Source organism: Pseudorca crassidens, chromosome 1 (assembly GCF_039906515.1).
Source record: "Pseudorca crassidens isolate mPseCra1 chromosome 1, mPseCra1.hap1, whole genome shotgun sequence".
In the NCBI taxonomy this organism is placed as follows: Eukaryota; Metazoa; Chordata; class Mammalia; order Artiodactyla; family Delphinidae; genus Pseudorca; species Pseudorca crassidens.
Genome location: NC_090296.1, coordinates 51,035,565 through 51,053,370, shown reverse-complemented (window position 1 = coordinate 51,053,370; position 17,806 = coordinate 51,035,565). Strand labels below are relative to the sequence as shown.

The window sequence follows — 17,806 nt, the reverse complement described above, 5'->3', positions numbered from 1 at the left end:
ATGCAGGCTTTCTCTAGTTGCGGCGAGTGGGGGCTACTCTTAGTTACGGTGCGTGGGCTTCTCATTGTGTTGGCTTCTCGTTGCAGAGTGCAGGCTTCAGTAGTTGTGGCATGTGGGCTCAGTAGTTGTGGCTCGCAGGCTCTAGAGCGCAGGCTCAGTAGTTGTGGCGCACGGGCTTAGTTGCCCCACGGCATGTGGGATCTTCCCGGACCAGGGCTTGAACCTGTGTCCCCTGCATTGGCAGGCAGATTCTTAACCACTGCACCACCAGGGAAGCCCAAGGATAATATTAACTGTAGGTTTTTTTGTAGATGTTCCTTATCAAGTTAAGGAAGTTCCTCTCTATTCCTAGTTTGCTGAGAGCTTTTTTTTTTGATATCATGAATAGGTGTTGGATATTGTTAAATGCTTTTTCTTCATCTATTAATGTAATCATGTGATTTTTCTTCTTTAGCTTGTTGATACGGTGGATTACATTGGTTGATTTTTTTAAATTAATTAATTAATTGATTTTTGGCTGCGTTGGGTCTTCGCTGCTGCGTGCGGGCTTTTCTGTAGTTGCAGTGAGCGGGGGCCACTCCTTGCCACGGTGCACAGGCTTCTCATTGCGGTGGCTTCTCTTGTTGTGGAGCACAGGCTCTAGGCATGCGAGCTTCAGTAGTTGGGGCACGTGGGCTCAGTAGTTGTGGCTCATGGGCTCTAGAACGCAGGCTTAGCAGTTGTGGCGCACAGGCTTAGCTGCTCTGTGACATGTGGGCTCCAACCCGTCTCCCCTGCATTGGCAGGCAGATTCCCAACCACTGTGCCACAAGGGAAGTCCCACACTGGTTGATTTTTGCATGTTGAATCAGCCTTGTATACCTGGGATAAGTCCCACTTGGTTGTGGTATATAATTCTTTTTTAATTTTTTGGATTTGATTTGCTAATATTTTGTTGAGGGTTTTGGCATATATGTTCATGAGAGATATTGGTCTGTTGTTTTCTTGTGATGTCTTTGTCTGGTTTTGGTATTAGGGTAATGCTGGTTTCAGAATGGGTTAGGAAGTATTCTCTCTGCTTCTGTCTTCTCAAAGAGATTGTAGATAATTTCTTCCTTAAATGTTTGTTAGAATTTATCCATGGACCCATCTGGGCCTGTGCTTTCTGTTTTGGAAGGCTATTATTGATTCAATTTCTTTAATAGATATAGGCCTGTTCAGATTATCTATTTCTTCATATATGAGTATTGGCAGATTGTGTCTTTCAAGGAATCAGACCATTTCATCTAGTTTATCAAATATATAGGCATAGAGTTCTTCATAGTATTTATTATCTTTTTAATGTCCATGGGATCTATAGTGATGTCCCCTGTTTCATTTCTGATATTAGTAATTTGTGTCTTTTTTTCTTAGTTAGCCTGGCTAGAGGTTTATTGATTTCATTATCTATTCAAAGGACCAGCTTTTGGTTTTATTGCTTTTCTCTATTGATTTCCTGTTTTCAGTTTCATTGGTTTCTTTCTTTTCATCAATTTCATTATTTTTCTTCCTCTTATTTTGGATTTAATTCGTTCCTCTTTTTCTAGTTTCCTAAGATGTAAACTTAGGTGATTGATTTTAGATCTTTCTTCTTCTCTAATATATGCACTCACTGCTATAAATTTCTCAGTACTGTTTTTACCCACCCCGCAAATTTTGATAAGTTGTAAACACAGGGGCAGTGGCTAGGGAAGAAATTACATACTCCGAAAATTTTCGTGAGAAAAGCCTTTTGATGTTGTTGTTTGAAGTATTCCTTCTACATAATGGTCCCAGCGTGAAGATGGGGAAGGGAGAGGATAATGAAGCACACTCCTCTCACCAAATACATCCAAGTATAGAGGCACCATTAGATTAGGGATTTAAGATGCAGTCTAGTCTAACCCCGTTTTACAGGTGAGAAATCAAATTTAGATTACAATGATTCTTAATTTTCTCTTGACCTAATTGAAAAGTATCATATTAAATGTAAGCTAAAACAGTATCTGTGTGAACAGGGTTCATTTTCCTCCCTGAAGGCTTGGGTGGTGAAGGTTTCTGAGGCACTTTTTGAGCACAGTTTTCCAAACTGTGTGGAGGATGCAGCAGTAAATTAAGATTTCAGCTGAACCAAAAGACCTTACAGAGAGGAGATGTCGTGAACCGCTCTGCAGGCACAGTCGGGGTGGCACGCAATCCCAGAGATGCCACGCGCACCTAGCGGCACCTCCGCCGGGAAGCCGCCCAGCAATAGGGCTGGGACCACCTGGGAGAGGAGAGGAGCCACTCCCACCCCTTGTCCTCGGGAAGACAGGGCTCTGACTCTGGAGACCCTGAGACCAGAAACTTACTAGTTAAGCAATTTGCTACCCCTTTCCCGGCTGTGAAACCTTTGAGAACATCCCTCAGTCAAACAAGGCCTTCTTGGAAGAAACATTTTTTGCGAGAATCTGGCTAATTCAGCCTATCCTTGTAGTGAAGGGAGGCGCGGAGTGTGCGTGGAAGTGCCTCCAGCTTCTGCGTCTAGACTTCGGCGGGCGAAGAAGAGGGCGGGGCGCCCCAGAACCGGGCCGTCCGGGAGAAGGGGTTGGGATGACCCGGCGCTGGGGAAGCTAAGCGTCGGCCGCGCTTCCGGAACTGGGCGAGCGGCGTCAGCGGAACGGGCGGTTCCTGCCGCGGCGTAAACAAAGGCCGTCTGCGGCGAGAAGCAAGCTGGAGGTGGGGCGGAGGGGCTGGAAGCAGGTACCGGCCTGAGGCGGACCCCTGCCCGCCCTGCTCCCGGCTCTGCGTCCTCGCCGCCCCCCGCCCGCGACCCCCGCCAGCCGGCGAGAGGCCGTCCTCGGTGAGGCGGGCCGCGAGGACGCGAGCGCGGGCGGCGGGGAGCGGCCCTAACGCTGTGCCTTTCGCCACCGCCGCCTCGCCTCGCGCCACCGTGCGTCTCCTTCCTTTTCCTTTGTCTTTTCCTCCGTCGCGGGTGCGGGAATTGTCGGTGAGCCGAAGTGCAGCCTCAAGATGGCCGATGGCTACGAGGACCTGCGGGAGGACGAGCTCCCGGGGCCGGCCTATGAGGGCTACGAGTCCGCGGAACTCGCCTGCCCCGCTGAACGCAGCGGCCACGTAGCCGTCAGCGACGGGCGCCACATGTTCGTCTGGGGCGGCTACAAGGTCAGTAGGTGGCCGGGCCGCGGCGGGTGTCGCTCAGCTGTTACTGGGTCGGGGGCGGTGGGCCGGCGGGAGGACCAGAGCGGCCGCCTCGATCGCCTCCCGCGCCCCAACGTCGCGACTCCGCCCGTTGGTCCCTTGTTCTCCGCGAGTGTGGGAATCTTCCCACGGGTCTCCTTACCGTCCCAAGCCTCCTGGTCTGTTGTCACGCCCGCCTTCTGCTTACAAAGCTCGCTCCCCGTCCCACGCTGCTCGTGGCCGCCCTGCGCGCTGTTTGACATCCGAGCGTCATCTGGGGAGGGCACGGCGGGCGGTGCAGGACGGCGAAATGTGTTTTATTTAAAAGGGTTGGGGGTGTATAAGAGGTAACGGTGTGTGAGATCACTCTTATCCTTTATCAGGTCTACCTAGGAGCACATTACCCTGTGGAGCCGAGCTCAGGTGGCCCACTGATACCGTGGCCCACTTATGGGGAGACGGCAGTGTAGGAAAATGCCTCGGAATTCCCAAAGGCCGCAGGAATCGCCTTATTGAACCTTCCCACCTGTTCAGGCGTCCCAGCTACATCCCATTGTTATTGGAACGCTTCAGGGCTATTTTCCTCTTGGTTTCAGCTGAGAAAGGATGTTTTTCACAAGAAATCCCTATTAAGAAAATTAATGGAAAAGCTCTAGAAATAACCGAAAAAATCAACAGGAACAACTTTAACTACAAGTGCGGCTCTTTGGCCCCTACTCGTGAACAATCTGATTAGTTACCAGTTTAGAGCATTTACTTGCGTTTCTTCTTTTTTCCTCTGTCTGGAAATCCTACTCAAGTGTCTCCTATTTAAACCTTCTCACTAGTTCTGCCCTTTGCTTTTAGAGGTTCCCAGTAGCACTCCACATTCTAGAATCGTCTTATTTTCATTTGCTGGGGTGGTTCTGATCTCTTCCTACCGAAAATATTTTTAGTCTCTTTTGGTTTTAAAAATGATCTCCCCCCGTCCCCATTTGCTTGAAACCTAGTCTGCTACACCTGTACCTTCCATGACTTGGAAGCACTTCTTGATTCTGGTAGTAGATTTTAGCTTATGGTACAGTTGATCATAGTTGACCGTCTTTGAGATGACTCTCAAAAGATATATGGGGGCTTCCCTGGTGGCGCAGTGGTTGCGAGTCCCCCTGCTCTTGCAGGGGACACGGGTTCGTGCCCCGGTCCGGGAAGATCCCACATGCTGCGGAGCGGCTGGGCCCGTGAGCCATGGCCGCTGAGCCTGCGCGTCCGGAGCCTGTGCTCCACAACCGGAGAGGCCCGCGTACCACAAAAAAAAAAAGATAGATGGGATAAAGCTTTCCTAATTACTTCATTTGGTTCCTTTTTGCCAATCCTAATTAATCTGGAATGTTTTCCCCAGCCTCCAATGAATGTGTTCAGAGGAGAGTATTTGGTAGGAGGAAGGTGGCCAGTATGTGGTGACCTTAATTAAAACGTAAATAATTCCCTTGGAGAAAAGTAAACCTGTTAGTCTTCAGCCTAAACTACTTTATTTGTAATTCTATTTGTAAAACTCAGCAGTGTTGAGGGAATGGGACTTTTCACAAAGAAGGAAGGTGGGCAGAAGGAGGGTTGTCAGGGTGGAAGATTTCTGAAGCTGAGTTGTGGAGGGCCTGGATGCCTAGGGCTGAGGCCAGTGGAGAAGCATGATCAATGAAGTAAGTTGGTGGTACAAAACAGGCCATCCTCCCCATTTTGGTTAGAACCCTAAGAGTACCACAAACAGGAAGCCCTTGGAGATTGTTTTGATGGCAATAAACCTTAGCTTCCTACACAGAAGTCAGTTTTCCTCCTCCCACCAGCCTGATGTATTCCAGGTCAGCGGGCCTCTCACTGTTGTGGCCTCTCCCATCACAGAGCACAGGCTCCGGATGCACAGGCTCAGCGGCCATGGCTCACGGGCCCAGCCGCTCCGCGGCATGTAGGATCTTCCCGGACTGGGGCACGAACCCGTGTCCCCTGCATCGGCAGGCGGACTCTCAACCACTGTGCCACCAGGGAAGCCCTCAGCCTGCTGTTTTGCTTCCAGCCTTTCCTTTCCTAAGTGGTGGAGTGGAAAGAGAAATGTTTACATGGCCAGCTGTTCAATTCTCTGTAATACTCAAACTTGTAAGTCTCTGACACCCATTTCAGTGAACTGCAACAATTTACTGTATATCGACATTGTTCAGAAAGTGGCTCAGGCAGTGGCTGAAGTTGCAAATGCAGGGAATGGAGGCGGGAATCCTGGTTCCACTGTCCCTTGCTAAGCAGCCTTGGGCAAATCACCTTCCTCTTTGAAAAACCTGTGCCAGCTATTTCTTATGGTGGTTGTGAGGATTAAATAAAGCATTCCATGGACAGCACTTAGCTAGTTCTGGCATATGGTAAGCTCAGTCTGTTACCTGAAGGGAACTGGATCAGAACAAGAACAAAATTTTGCATGGGGACTTAATATTTTCAGTTCTGCCCTCTCTGCTTCTTGGTGGAGAATGGATGGGTGAAAGGGGAGAATGGCTAGAAAACTCTACATCACCTTTTAGTGATCAGGTACTTTTTTTTTTTCTAATTTCTCTATTTTATTTATTTTTGGCTGCGTTGGGTCTTCGTTGCTGCGCGTGGGCTTTCTCTAGTTGCGGCGAGCGGGCACTACTCTGTTACGGTGCGCGGGCTTCTCTTGTTGCGGAGCACGGGCTTTAGGTACGCAGGCTTTAGTTGTGGCTCGCGGGCTCTAGAGCGCAGGCTCAGTAGTTGTGGCACACGGGCTTAGTTGCTCCCCGGCATGTGGGATCTTCCTGGACCAGGGATCGAACCCGTGTCCCCTGCATTGGCAGGAGGACTCTTAAAACCACTGCGCCATGAGGGAAGCCCCAAGGATTAGGTACGTCGAAGGCAGACCTTTCTTTAGCGTGCTGACCATGGCACAGGTAATCTCTCATGAAGTCATGCAAGTGAGATTTGGTGCATGGACTATTCAGGATAAAGTGGCCTTAGAGATTACCTGGAGATCTCGTAACTTCCTGCACAATTACAACTGCTGTATCAAAAATTTGAATTGAGGGCTGTCTATATTAAGCATTACCTTGAGTATGTGGCATGGTGCAGGGAGGATTGTGCATTTGATAGAACTGTTATAACCTATTTAACTTTTCATAACTCTCAGTATCTCAAATAAGATATACAATATATATACAATATAAAATACACAATAGTGCCTCTTTAGAATACAAATTATTTTTTATATTTGCAATTTTTTTTTGTTTCTTTGTTTTTTCTTAGAGTAATCAAGTCAGAGGATTATATGACTTTTATCTGCCTAGAGAAGAACTCTGGATCTACAACATGGAGACTGGAAGATGGTAACTGGATATTATGAGGGGGACTAAAAAAATCCAAATAAGGTTGCAAACAAAAACATACTCTGTAAAACCCACACTAATGTATAAAAATGCTTTAATTAAAGATGCTAAGCTATCTATATATTCTGAAAACAGTGTTCTGCTAGTTTAGCTTAGCTGCTAAGCTTAGATGCTTTTGCATCTCTTTAGTAGTTCAGTAATTACTAGATGCTTTTATGACCTTGAAGAAATTTCTGTTCAGAGCTGTGTCAAGTATTATAGTAATATTAAAGAGGTGGAGGCTTCAAATCCTGGAATGGAAATATAATAAAAGTTCCATATATTTTTTTTTCAAGATGTTGTCTTTGTTGTGTGCTATCTTGAATGAGAAAAGAATTTCCAGATTGTATCTGCTAGAAATAAAGGTAGTATTCTATTTCAATGAGCTCTAATATTAAAATTTCTATGCAAATCCCTTTGAAATAGTACATTTTGCCTAAAAAACAAAATTAACTTAAATTTGCATACAAACTATGGATATTCTGAAAGGACCTTTTGCCAGTTTCATACCAGTATTACTGGAGTATGTTCTTAGCAGAATTAATGTGATTCTCAAAATACTGGGTTGGCTGTGTTTAGGGATTTATAAAGTAGTTTTCTCCATGGTTTGCTTTGTGAAAACTTTGTGCATTACATACTTCAGCATATTAGAGATCTCAGAACTAGGAGAATAGTAGTTCCACTTGATTTCAAAGGTCAACTAAAAGTAAACCAGGATTATTTTTGCACATAGCCAGTCAGTGTTAATCTAGCTGTTTGATGATCTTTTTCTAGAGAATTGGACATTTATAATAGTATTCCTTTAATATGGAAATTTTAATATTTTCTTTTAACAATTCAGCCCCATAAGGAATTTTACAAATTAAGCCTATCAAAACAAAGCTTGGGAATTCCTTGACGGTCCAGTGGTTAGGACTCTACACTTCCACTGCAGGGGGCAAGGGTTCGATCCCTGGTTGGGGAATTAAAATCCTGTGTGTCACATGGCACAGCCAAAAACAAATAAAAAACTTAAAGCTTAGTTAGCATAGATGAAGTGATATTCTGAGCAAAAGACCTTGAGTGTTGTATTAATATTCTGAATCTTAGGATTATTAGCTTTTTGATTCAGATTCACTTTTAGATTCAGAACGAGTTAAAACATGTAAAGAGCACTCAGAGGAGGGCCTGGCCTATAGTAGGCACTGCCTGAGTGTTGGGAGTATTACATAAGGTCTGAAACAGATTCGTTTGAATGGCTAAAAGGTAACTGAATTAAAAACACCTATTAATCTGTCAGGACTGACATACTGAAGTTTTTTTTCTTTTGGGTTCTTGGCCCACTCAAAAACAAAAAACCATCAAAAAACCATTAATGGCCAAGTAAGTAGAAAAGCAAACAATTTAGTTTGAGAAATGTAAGATGGTTTGCTCCTAGAATAAAATGACACGTAGGCTTTTAGAACCTCCCATGCTGCCATGTGTAAGTACCTGCTGGCACAACCTGTGGAATGGATGAAAGGGATGAGTTCATTCTTTTAACTAACTTTAGAGCTAGAAGAGACCCTCGACATAGCTACTCAGCCCGCTTATTTTATTTTTTCTTTTATTGTGGGAATAGAATTAGAAGAATGAATAGATTTTTGCATTTCTTCCTTTTTGGGAAATCTATTTACATTCAGTTTTTTCCCCCTTAGGAAAAAAATTAACACTGAGGGTGATGTTCCTCCTTCTATGTCAGGAAGCTGTGCTGTGTGTGTAGACAGGGTGCTGTACTTGTTTGGAGGACACCATTCAAGAGGCAATACGAATAAGGTTAGTGTTTCTAAGGATTATGGTTTAAGGCAACTTTGTTCTTTTTCAGACAACTTCAGATTTCTAAGGTTAGCCCATACTTATTCTTGTTCCAGTTAAAAAATACATGTACTTGATTATGGTATGAATGTGCATTTTAGTATTTTTGTCTACCAGCTGGTATTTACCTGGGCCTTCTATAAAATCAGCTTTGGTTGGTAAGGTGTGTGCAGTAACTTCCTAGGTTGTTTTTCTTTGTGTTCTTTGCAGCTACTTATTCTTTCAGAACCCTGGAGTATTAGATGAATATTAGTAAATTAAATGAAAACAAGATGCAGTTAAGGGGGCGGGCAGGGTAAAATTTAACATGCCACAACTCAAAAAGCCATAAGGAGAAATTAACACTGACAGATTTTATATACTAACATTCCTATAACCTGGCACCATAAGATACTGTTGTTCAGACTTAGTCTACATCTTTACTGAATAGGAAAAAGGTATCAGTTTTTCTCTCAGGCCAGTAAGAGACAGATGCAGTCAGAAAGGTGCATGTGATATAGATAGACTCTTAAAAATTCATTTATTTGGCAACTTAGTAAGCACCTTAATGCTGAGCACTTGCTTAGACATTGGAGACAGAGATGAATGACACCGTCCCCGCCTCTAGGAGCTCACATTCTAGAAGGGACACATATAAGTAAACGATTTCAGTAGCATATCATAAAGAGAAACACAGAGTCGGCTCGTAGTAATGGCTCAGTAAAAATTGTTGAATCTGAAAAAGAATCCTTACCATTGTGTTTGGTAGGACAGAGGAACAGAAAAATGAAGAGTCTTCACCGAAGAGGTGATGCTTGAATAGAATCATACAATTGGAAGGGGTAGCCAAGATATAGGTACCAAGATGCAGAGGTATAAGCAAATATCTTGTTCATGGACATGCCAAGTGATTTGCTGTAGATGAGCATATGGCTGAAGTGGTTTCAAATTTCACACTGCACTTCTAGGAACTCTAGGGATTTCTTTGAGATGCCTTGGGACGTGTGTGAGAGGAGCATATGGTGTTGGGCAGGCTCCAGACTGCCCCTTCCTCCTCCATTTTAACAAGTGTAGCTCCACTTTAATTTAATTTAATTTAATTTATTTATTCATTCACAATTCACCTTGGGGTTCACTTTAATTGAATAGTGTTGCACGTTCTGTGGGTTTGGACAAATATAATGAGATATATCCATCATTATAATGTCATATGAAGTATTTCACTGCTCATAAAAATTTCTGTACTCCGTGTATTCATCTCTCCTCTCCCCCCAAACTCCTGGCAACCATCGATCTTTTTTTTTTCTTTTTTTTGCGGTACACGGGCCTCTCACTGTTGTGGCCTCTCCCGTTGCGGAGCACAGGCTCCGGATGCGCAGGTTTAGCAGCCATGGCTCACGGGCCCAGCTGCTCCGCGGCATGTGGGATCCTCCCGGACCGGGGCACCCGTGTCCCCTGTGGCAGGCGGACTCTCAACCACTGTGCCACCAGGGAAGCCCCATCGATCTTTTTATTGTCTCCATAGTTTTGCCTTTTCCAGATGACATAATTGGAATCTATTTTTCTTTTTCCTTGAAAAGAGAGGTTCAAAGCCTTTATGTCTATAAGACCATTCATGGCCCATGCATGAGTGGACCTGACAGGCTCTTGGCGGCAAACTTCCCCACTAAATACTGTAGCTTTTCTTCCAATATTGAGCCCTGTCCCACTGGTCCTGCCTAGCAGCCACGTGGAGGTGCAGGGGGACATGTGTTGGATATTTGCTCATAGGAAGGCCACAAGTTTTGTGCCTCTTGTCACAATGAACCCAGATTCCTGTTGGGTATGTTGTAAACAGAGGAGCCATTTCTTCAGGCCCTTATTATTATTATTATTTGTGTTACGTGGGCCTTTCACTGTTGTGGCCTCTCCCGCTGCGGAGCACAGGGTCCGGACGCGCAGGCTCAGCGGCCGTGGCTCACGGGCCTAGCCGCTCCGCGGCATGTGGGATCTTCCCGGACCGGGGCACGAACCCGTGTCCCCTGCATTGGCAGGCGGACTCTCAACCACTGCACCACCAGGGAAGCCCAATTTTTTTTTAATAATTTATTTTATTTTTATTTTTGGCTCTGTTGGGCCTTCGTTGCTGCACGCGGGCTCTTTCTAGTTGTGGCGAGTGGGGGCCACCCTTTGTTTCAGTGTGTGGCCGCTGCGGACCACAGGCTCCAGGTGTACAGGCCTCAGCAGTTACAGCTTGCAGGCTCTAGAGCACAGGTTCAGTAGTTGTGGCGCACGGGCCCAGCCGCTCCGCGGCATGTGGGATCTTCCTGGACCAGGGCCCGAACCCGCATCCCCTGCATTGGCAGGCGGATTCCCAACCACTGTGCCACCAGGGAAGCGCCCTTATTTTTATATTTAGGCTTTTGCTTAAGATTTTGTTTGAAGGGTTCCGTGCTTAAAAGGTTTTGTGAGGCCCTACTGTAGGCTGTAGTTGAGCCATGTATTTTTCAGGGCCAAGGGGGAGAATCTAAGTTTGACACAACATGAGGAAGCTTGGGAAAAAGAGAAGCTGTGGCTTTAGGGGAGTGGTCAGAGAAATGATAGTAGTAACTGACTAGAGTTGAGGAAAGGGAGCTTTAGGAGTCTAAGTAAAAAAAAAAAAAAAGTCAGATTTATTTAAATACCTGGATGTGAAAGATAGATGAATACTTAATCTTTTAAGATTTATCCTTAGCTCCTAGAGTTAAGTAGGCACTTAAGACATGTTTGTTAAATTGAATTTGAAGATGAATTACTAAGTCTGATTTTTTGGTAATACCATCCTGATACCCGTAAATTAGATCAGTACAACTCAAAGTGCCTATCTAAGGCCAAGAATGTAAATCAACACACGTTCTATTCCTTCATCAAAAAAGTGTGGTATGGGAAAAAAATAAGCTGAACTAAACAGGGTACACAGTGACTTAGGTAATTTACATTCTGGCAAAAATTTCTTATCTAGACTCAGACCAGTTAACACTTTGCAGACAAGCAGCCAGTCTGCAGTACTACTTTTAGTAGTACTGAATTAGATGACAGTCTTATTAGCATGAACGCAATAAAATTAAATGCCAACGTTGAATTTCTTTTATGTAACCAAATCTAACTGAAATCATTGCTTCTGACAGTTCTACATGCTGGATTCAAGGTCTACAGACCGAGTATTACACTGGGAAAGAATTGACTGCCAAGGAATTCCTCCATCATCAAAGGACAAACTTGGTGTCTGGGTATATAAAAACAAGTGAGTTAGCAGCACTATAGGTTTGGGTTTTTATCTGGAAACTGCTTTGCCATCCAAGTATCATTAACCAATAACCATTGTAACAGTAGAAAACGCCTTCGAGTGCCCATGAGGATTAAGTGAATTGATGGTAAAGCATCTAAGACATAAATGTTAGCCATATTAGCCATTATTATTTGAATAAGCAGTTTTATATACTCAAGTGTGCCTTCTCAACTCATGGATAAGACAAAATTTAAAAAATCTCTTGTATCCTGTGGATGTTTGACTTTTTAATGTCTTGGTTTTTTATCAAACAGGTTAATATTTTTTGGAGGGTATGGATATTTACCTGAAGATAAAGTATTGGGAACTTTTGAATTTGATGAAACATCTTTTTGGGTAAATGAAGTTTCTTATTTGCATATGGCCTGCTTAGTCTGTTGAAATAATACACTTTGTTTGCTATTAGCTTTGTTCATTTTGCTCTGTTAATAAACCAGACCAAGGCTATATGATTTTACGAACATTATTTGTAAAATAACTCAGATTCTTATTTTCTGTAGAATTCAAGTCATCCAAGAGGATGGAATGATCATGTACATATTTTAGACACTGAAACATTTGTCTGGAGCCAGCCTATAACTACTGTGAGTTACTGAAGAATAATGAATTATTAAAGCAAGTCTGCTTAGACGAGAAGGGGAGTTGGCAGGTGGTGTAAAATTGGCAGTTTGTTATTGTCCAAGGAGTTTAAAACTCAAAAAAGTTTAATGAATGTATAGACTAGCCCAGCATCTATTATCTAATAGCTGTTAAAGTGGTATTGTTTGTAATAAATGACCTAGTGCTGGATTGGAATTTAAGTTACTCAAATATTAGATTTCTTTTTCCTCTGACACAGATGTCATATAATATGCTAGCTTTTGTTTTAAAAGATAAAAGTAAAGCAAGCAAGCATTCTATTGTATTAACTAGCCCCTTCAGTAATGTATTTCAGAAACTCCCAGTTTGCTAGTCAGCCTGCAGTACTGCTGTCTACTGTAAGTTTGCACTTCAGCTTAAAAGCTCAAGTGTCTTGCACATTCTTATCCCACATCCAGAGTAGACTCTTTCTGGTATTTATAAAACGTTCATTTATTTATTAAATTGCTTTTATGACCTTACTAGGGTAAAGCACCTTCACCTCGTGCTGCCCATGCCTGTGCAACTGTTGGAAACAAAGGCTTTGTGTTTGGAGGCAGATATCGAGTGAGTATATAAAACAGTTTCAATGATTTGCTTTTGAATTACTCAAAATGATAACTAGTTAATTATCCTTTTCTAGGATGCTAGAATGAATGATCTTCACTGTCTTAATCTGGATACATGGGAGTGGAATGAATTGTAGGTATCATTTTAGATAATTATTTAGAAAAGTTTTTCAAAGAAATTTCAATGGATTTTTCCGTTACTCTATTATTAGTATATAATGTACTTGCTTACATTTTCTGTAACTATGAATTTAAGTAACCATAATCACTAAATCCTTAAAGAAGGAATTTTAAAATTTTCAGTTCCCATAAACTATGCCTGGCACATAGCATGTGCTCAGTGTTTATTGAAAAGAAAAGATCTAAAGTTGACTCTTCCTTCAAAGAAAGTAGTTCATTCTAAAGCATGTAGTTAATACCAAGAAGACTTTTTAAAGTCTCTTTTCAAAATTCCATATAAATTTTTAAAGAAAACTTCTTTAGTATTTCTCTGCATTAAATACAGTAGCGGCTTTTAAATGTAGATATTGTAACTTAGCTGTTATTTTCAGAATTCCACAAGGCATATGCCCAGTTGGCCGATCTTGGCACTCACTAACACCAGTTTCTTCAGATCATCTCTTTCTCTTTGGAGGATTTACCACTGATAAACAGCCACTAAGTAAGTACTTTAAAAACATTAAAAAGTTATTAAATATAATTCATAAGTAATATATGAATAGCTGAAAAAAATCAGTATTTTAAATTTAACAGAGGGCTATAGGGTTGGTTAGAAGGTTTGCTACTAATTTTGATCCTATAACATACCTATAGTTGTTTTCATGACACATCCATTGGTCCAGTAAAAAAATGACCTGGAACACTCTGCCCTGCTAAAGGGCTGTAACATGCAAAGGGCTTACTTGGTTAACTGCAGGGAAAAAAAGGAAATATACTTTCTGTATCTACTCAAAATCTGATTTATTACTGTTCTTACTAAAGCTATGCTCTTTATTTATTTATTTATTTTTTTTGCTGTATGCGGGCCTCTCACTGTTGTGGCCTCTCCCGTTGCGGAGCACAGGCTCCAGATGCGCAGGCTCAGCGGCCATGGCTCACGGGCCCGGGGCACGAACCCATGTCCCCTGCATCGGCAGGCGGACTCTCAACCACTGCGCCACCAGGGAAGCCCTAAAGCTATGCTCTTTAAATATCAATGTCACGTTAACAGAATAACATACTTCATAGCTCTTTTTCTTTGCTTCAATCAGGTGATGCCTGGACTTACTGCATCAGTAAAAACGAATGGATACAGTTTAATCATCCCTATACTGAAAAACCAAGGTATGAACTATTTAAAAGCTAATTCTTACGCTGAATGAATGAGGTCCACAGAGATGTACAAGACTGGTAATGATTGAGGAAATCTGACTGGGCTGCATTCAGTTCATCATTCTTATTATAAGAACCCTAGCAGTCACTAAGGTTTAACATTGTAGCTTTTGGAAGAAGAGAAAACCAATGTTATCCTAGTATCAGTGCTTTCTATTTTATCATCTGTGTATGAAAAATAGGGCTGGATTTTGACTTTTGCTTCATCATAAAATTACTGACATTGTTAAAATTTATACTCAAGCTCTTTAGTCAGGTTGAGTTGAACTGTTTCTAGATTTTTCATTAAAAAAAACAAAAAGGAACTGGAAAGGAGAGAATTTCAAAACCCTAAAGAATGTTTATGGCAGTGGGGGGGAGGGGCTGGGAAGGGAGAATCAAGAACTTTCAATCACATTTGCGGTTGTGCTGTATAACAAAATCAAGAAGTCAGATCATCCAAAAAGAGCCTATTAAAACACTGATAGTTACTTTTCTTGTTAATCTCGAAAAGAATTGTTACAAAGACTGCTAAAGGAAATGATGCAAAGTTGGTGTTCAAAGCACATTTGGATAATGTCAGCCTGCATTTTTCCCCACACCTCTGACCTAAGTACAGTCATGCCGCTAAGACGTCATTTGGCACGAATATTCTTTCCACAGAATTATCAGGCCTGAAGATACTTTGTTCACTCAGGCAGAGTCAGCATCCCTCAGATGTTTTGTGTAAGGCCAACTGGTCCTGCCTATGAAAAGAGGAGAAGAAGCAGAGGGCATATACCACTAATCCCCCGTAAGACTTTTATTGCTAACAAAAACCTAGAGAACAGTTCAGTTCACATTCCTCATTGCATAAATTAGGAATGGACCAGAAAGATAAAACGGTAACATCCAGATAAAACAGACATTGATTTTTCCAGCTTCTGCTACGTTTCCTTGAGATAACTGCATCTCACCATTATGTTTTGAGCTGCACTAAAGATCTTTAGTCTTTATTTCATCATCTCTATTCTGTAGTATAAATGATCAGTTTGGTGTTCAGGGTGACTTCAAACTCAAGTTTTTGTTTTAAATGTAGATTATGGCATACAGCTTGTGCCAGTGATGAAGGAGAAGTCATTGTGTTTGGTGGGTGTGCCAATAACCTTCTTGTCCATCACAGGGCTGTAAGTACACTACCTTTTATTAAAGGACACTTCATAATATTGCTGAAGCTTTCTTGTGAAGTACTTTTAATATATTCTTCATGTCTGTTTTTTAGGCACACAGTAATGAAATACTTATATTTTCAGTTCAACCAAAATCTCTTGTAAGGTAAGTAACTTTTTACTTGGTACTTACTTTAAATTGTGTTTCTTAAACACTTTAAATTAGTGCTTTTGAAAAAACAGGTTTATGGATAATTTAAGGGCAATAGCAAGCCTTCACTGTTAAAACTATCCAGTTCCTATGAAAATCTTTAAAGTGCTTTTTCTTTTTTGGTAGTTCTTCAAGTGAATGTACTTCTAAACCATAAAGTGAAATTATTTTTCTCTTTCTTTGTCCACTTTCAGGCTAAGCTTAGAAGCAGTCATTTGCTTTAAAGAAATGTTAGCCAGCTCGTGGAACTGCCTTCCAAAACACTTACTTCACAGTGTTAATCAGAGGTTTGGTAGTAACAACACTTCTGGATCTTAAGGCTTCATAGACAGTGCCTCTGATCACTTGCATGGACAGCAATTCTGTAAACATCAGAGTGACATTGTTTATATAATTATGTGCATTGTTGTAGTTTGCAGCTTTTTAGTTTTAGTGTGCATGTGAATGGCCTAGAGAACCTATTTTTGTGTCTAAAGTTTACAATAAATGTATTTAACATCAGTAACTGTCTTCTATTAAAACAAAAGTAAATTAATACTTGGGCTTTTTACCCCAAGGAATGGTTATTATATTTCCTATTTGGTAACATCAGGATATATACCTATAGAAACATTATAGTAATTATCCTTACCACTATCAAAATGGTGAAGTTATTTTTTAAAGAAAGACATGAATATTTCAGATGTTTTTTTAATGGCACGAGTAGTCTATTATGTTGTATTTACAACACTAGGCTACATAAAGGTTTTTGTTTTTAACAAACAGTAACTTCAAAAGGAAAAATATTCTCGATAAGGTTAAGCAGGTAAAAGAAACCTTGGAAGGACCAACAGCTGTTTAGTACCGTTTGACCTTAATGCTTTGGAATAGGGGCTGGGGCAAGTGCTCATGTTGACTCTAGGCAGCTATTATCTAATTATTTTAAAAGTAACAGTTTTGTAGCTCATAAGGAATGGAAGTAATGTATGACTTTATTCTCCATTCTGTTTGTTAGGAGACAGAAGAAAAAAGCTGGGTCAGGAGTCTTTAGTGGTAAGCCTAAAAGTGCACTTATGATATTATAGGTTAAGATACTCTGTAACATGCTACTGATAATTACCAGAGATGGAAAATAAAATGGTACAGAGCTGAATGAGATTACAAGGAGGAAATTAAGATGAAAAGTAAAGTAAAGGTGTATAAATGCATGGAAGTTATCAACACCAATTTCTTCTAGGTGTTATCTCTTAAGCTGAGTCACAGAAATGACTGATTAGTATTTAAAATCTGGTCTAATATGGATAAAGGCAGAAGAAAGTCTACTCTTTCACTGCTTAGGGTTTTCAAGACTTAATCCTAAATGTTTAACCACCCCCAATCCCCACCACCACCAGGAAAAAAACTTGTGATTGGCCTGTAATAGATACACGTTATATACAGTAAACTACCAAGTCAACAGTCTAAGCAGTTGAGCCACTTCACTATTCCATTTCTTTACAGCATGAAATGAATACTTAATATTAACCTCCCAAATTTCAAGAAAATGTAGGAGGATAACTACAGATGTATACAATTAGCATTTAGCTGTCCACAGGTATTTTAGGAAATCCTATCATAGACACTGTTTGTTTCCTCTCTATAAAACTGGAAAAAAAAATGTCCTTTTGGCGAATACAAGGCAACGTTTAGTTTATTTTTAAATGCGGAAGTCTTGTTACATGATGTTTTCATCTCTGAACTTCCAAAAGGCTATAAAATTGACTCTTCTCAAATATTTTAGGATTTCATTTCAGCTATTTTCTTTTTACATTCAGAAGATTGGGTGCAGACACTTTCACTTTGCCAGGAATGTTTCTTGATAAATCCGTGTCCTAAAAAAAAGAATTGCTGAGTATCTTCACAATCATATTTTCTTTTATGACAATTATATGTCCTCTGCTGTCAAAAGAATGGCATTTCTAAAATTTTCACCCAATATGATTTTACTTATTTTATATTGCTTCTAGTAAGACCGCATTTTCTACCAAAATAATAGCTGCAGGTTCCATCTACTAACAAAGCAATAACTGCTAACATTTTTAATTGCAACACCAGTCTCCAGAAGTTTCTAGAGGAATACTTTACCTTTACACTGCGGAATAAGTCTTTTTCTCTTGCTGTTGCTTCCTTGGAATGCATGAAACTATTCAAGGCTGTTTTTGCAGCTGTAAATAGAAAATAGAAAAATCTACTTCTGTTCA

General features: G+C 41.4%; 3 protein-coding genes and 1 non-coding gene across 5 annotated transcripts in view; 2 read left to right on the top strand and 2 right to left on the bottom strand.

Annotated features, from left to right (window-relative positions):
* The window catches only part of KLHDC1 (kelch domain containing 1), a 61,690-nt gene extending 54,752 nt beyond the window's left edge, over positions 1-6,938 (top strand). Inside the window, exons 14-15 of the transcript XR_010943135.1 lie at positions 6,454-6,533; positions 6,869-6,938. The gene's annotated coding sequence lies outside the window, so the exon portion shown is untranslated. The remainder of the gene's footprint in view (positions 1-6,453; positions 6,534-6,868) is intronic.
* KLHDC2 (kelch domain containing 2) lies at positions 2,660-16,088 on the top strand. The gene is made up of 13 exons (XM_067736657.1): positions 2,660-3,162; positions 6,454-6,533; positions 8,249-8,366; positions 11,531-11,646; positions 11,946-12,027; positions 12,192-12,275; positions 12,796-12,876; positions 12,953-13,011; positions 13,430-13,539; positions 14,129-14,201; positions 15,307-15,394; positions 15,490-15,542; positions 15,782-16,088. The coding sequence occupies exons 1-13, from the start codon at positions 3,010-3,012 to the stop codon at positions 15,903-15,905; spliced, it is 1,221 nt and encodes a 406-aa protein (XP_067592758.1). The 5' UTR covers positions 2,660-3,009; the 3' UTR covers positions 15,906-16,088.
* On the bottom strand, positions 10,132-10,256 carry LOC137208072 (small nucleolar RNA SNORA11). The gene has a single exon (XR_010935449.1). It is a non-coding gene; the product is annotated as a small nucleolar RNA SNORA11 (small nucleolar RNA).
* A 1,150-nt stretch (positions 16,089-17,238) lies between the features above and the next one.
* NEMF (nuclear export mediator factor) overlaps positions 17,239-17,806 on the bottom strand; it is a 52,464-nt gene continuing 51,896 nt past the window's right edge. The window contains exons 32-33 of one of the 2 annotated variants that reach the window (XM_067736642.1): positions 17,691-17,770; positions 17,239-17,437 (exon numbers count right to left, since the gene is read on the bottom strand). In XM_067736642.1, the coding sequence (XP_067592743.1) occupies positions 17,360-17,437; positions 17,691-17,770 (158 nt within the window). In that variant the 3' untranslated portion in view covers positions 17,239-17,359. The other variant, XM_067736632.1, reaches the window with a different exon arrangement.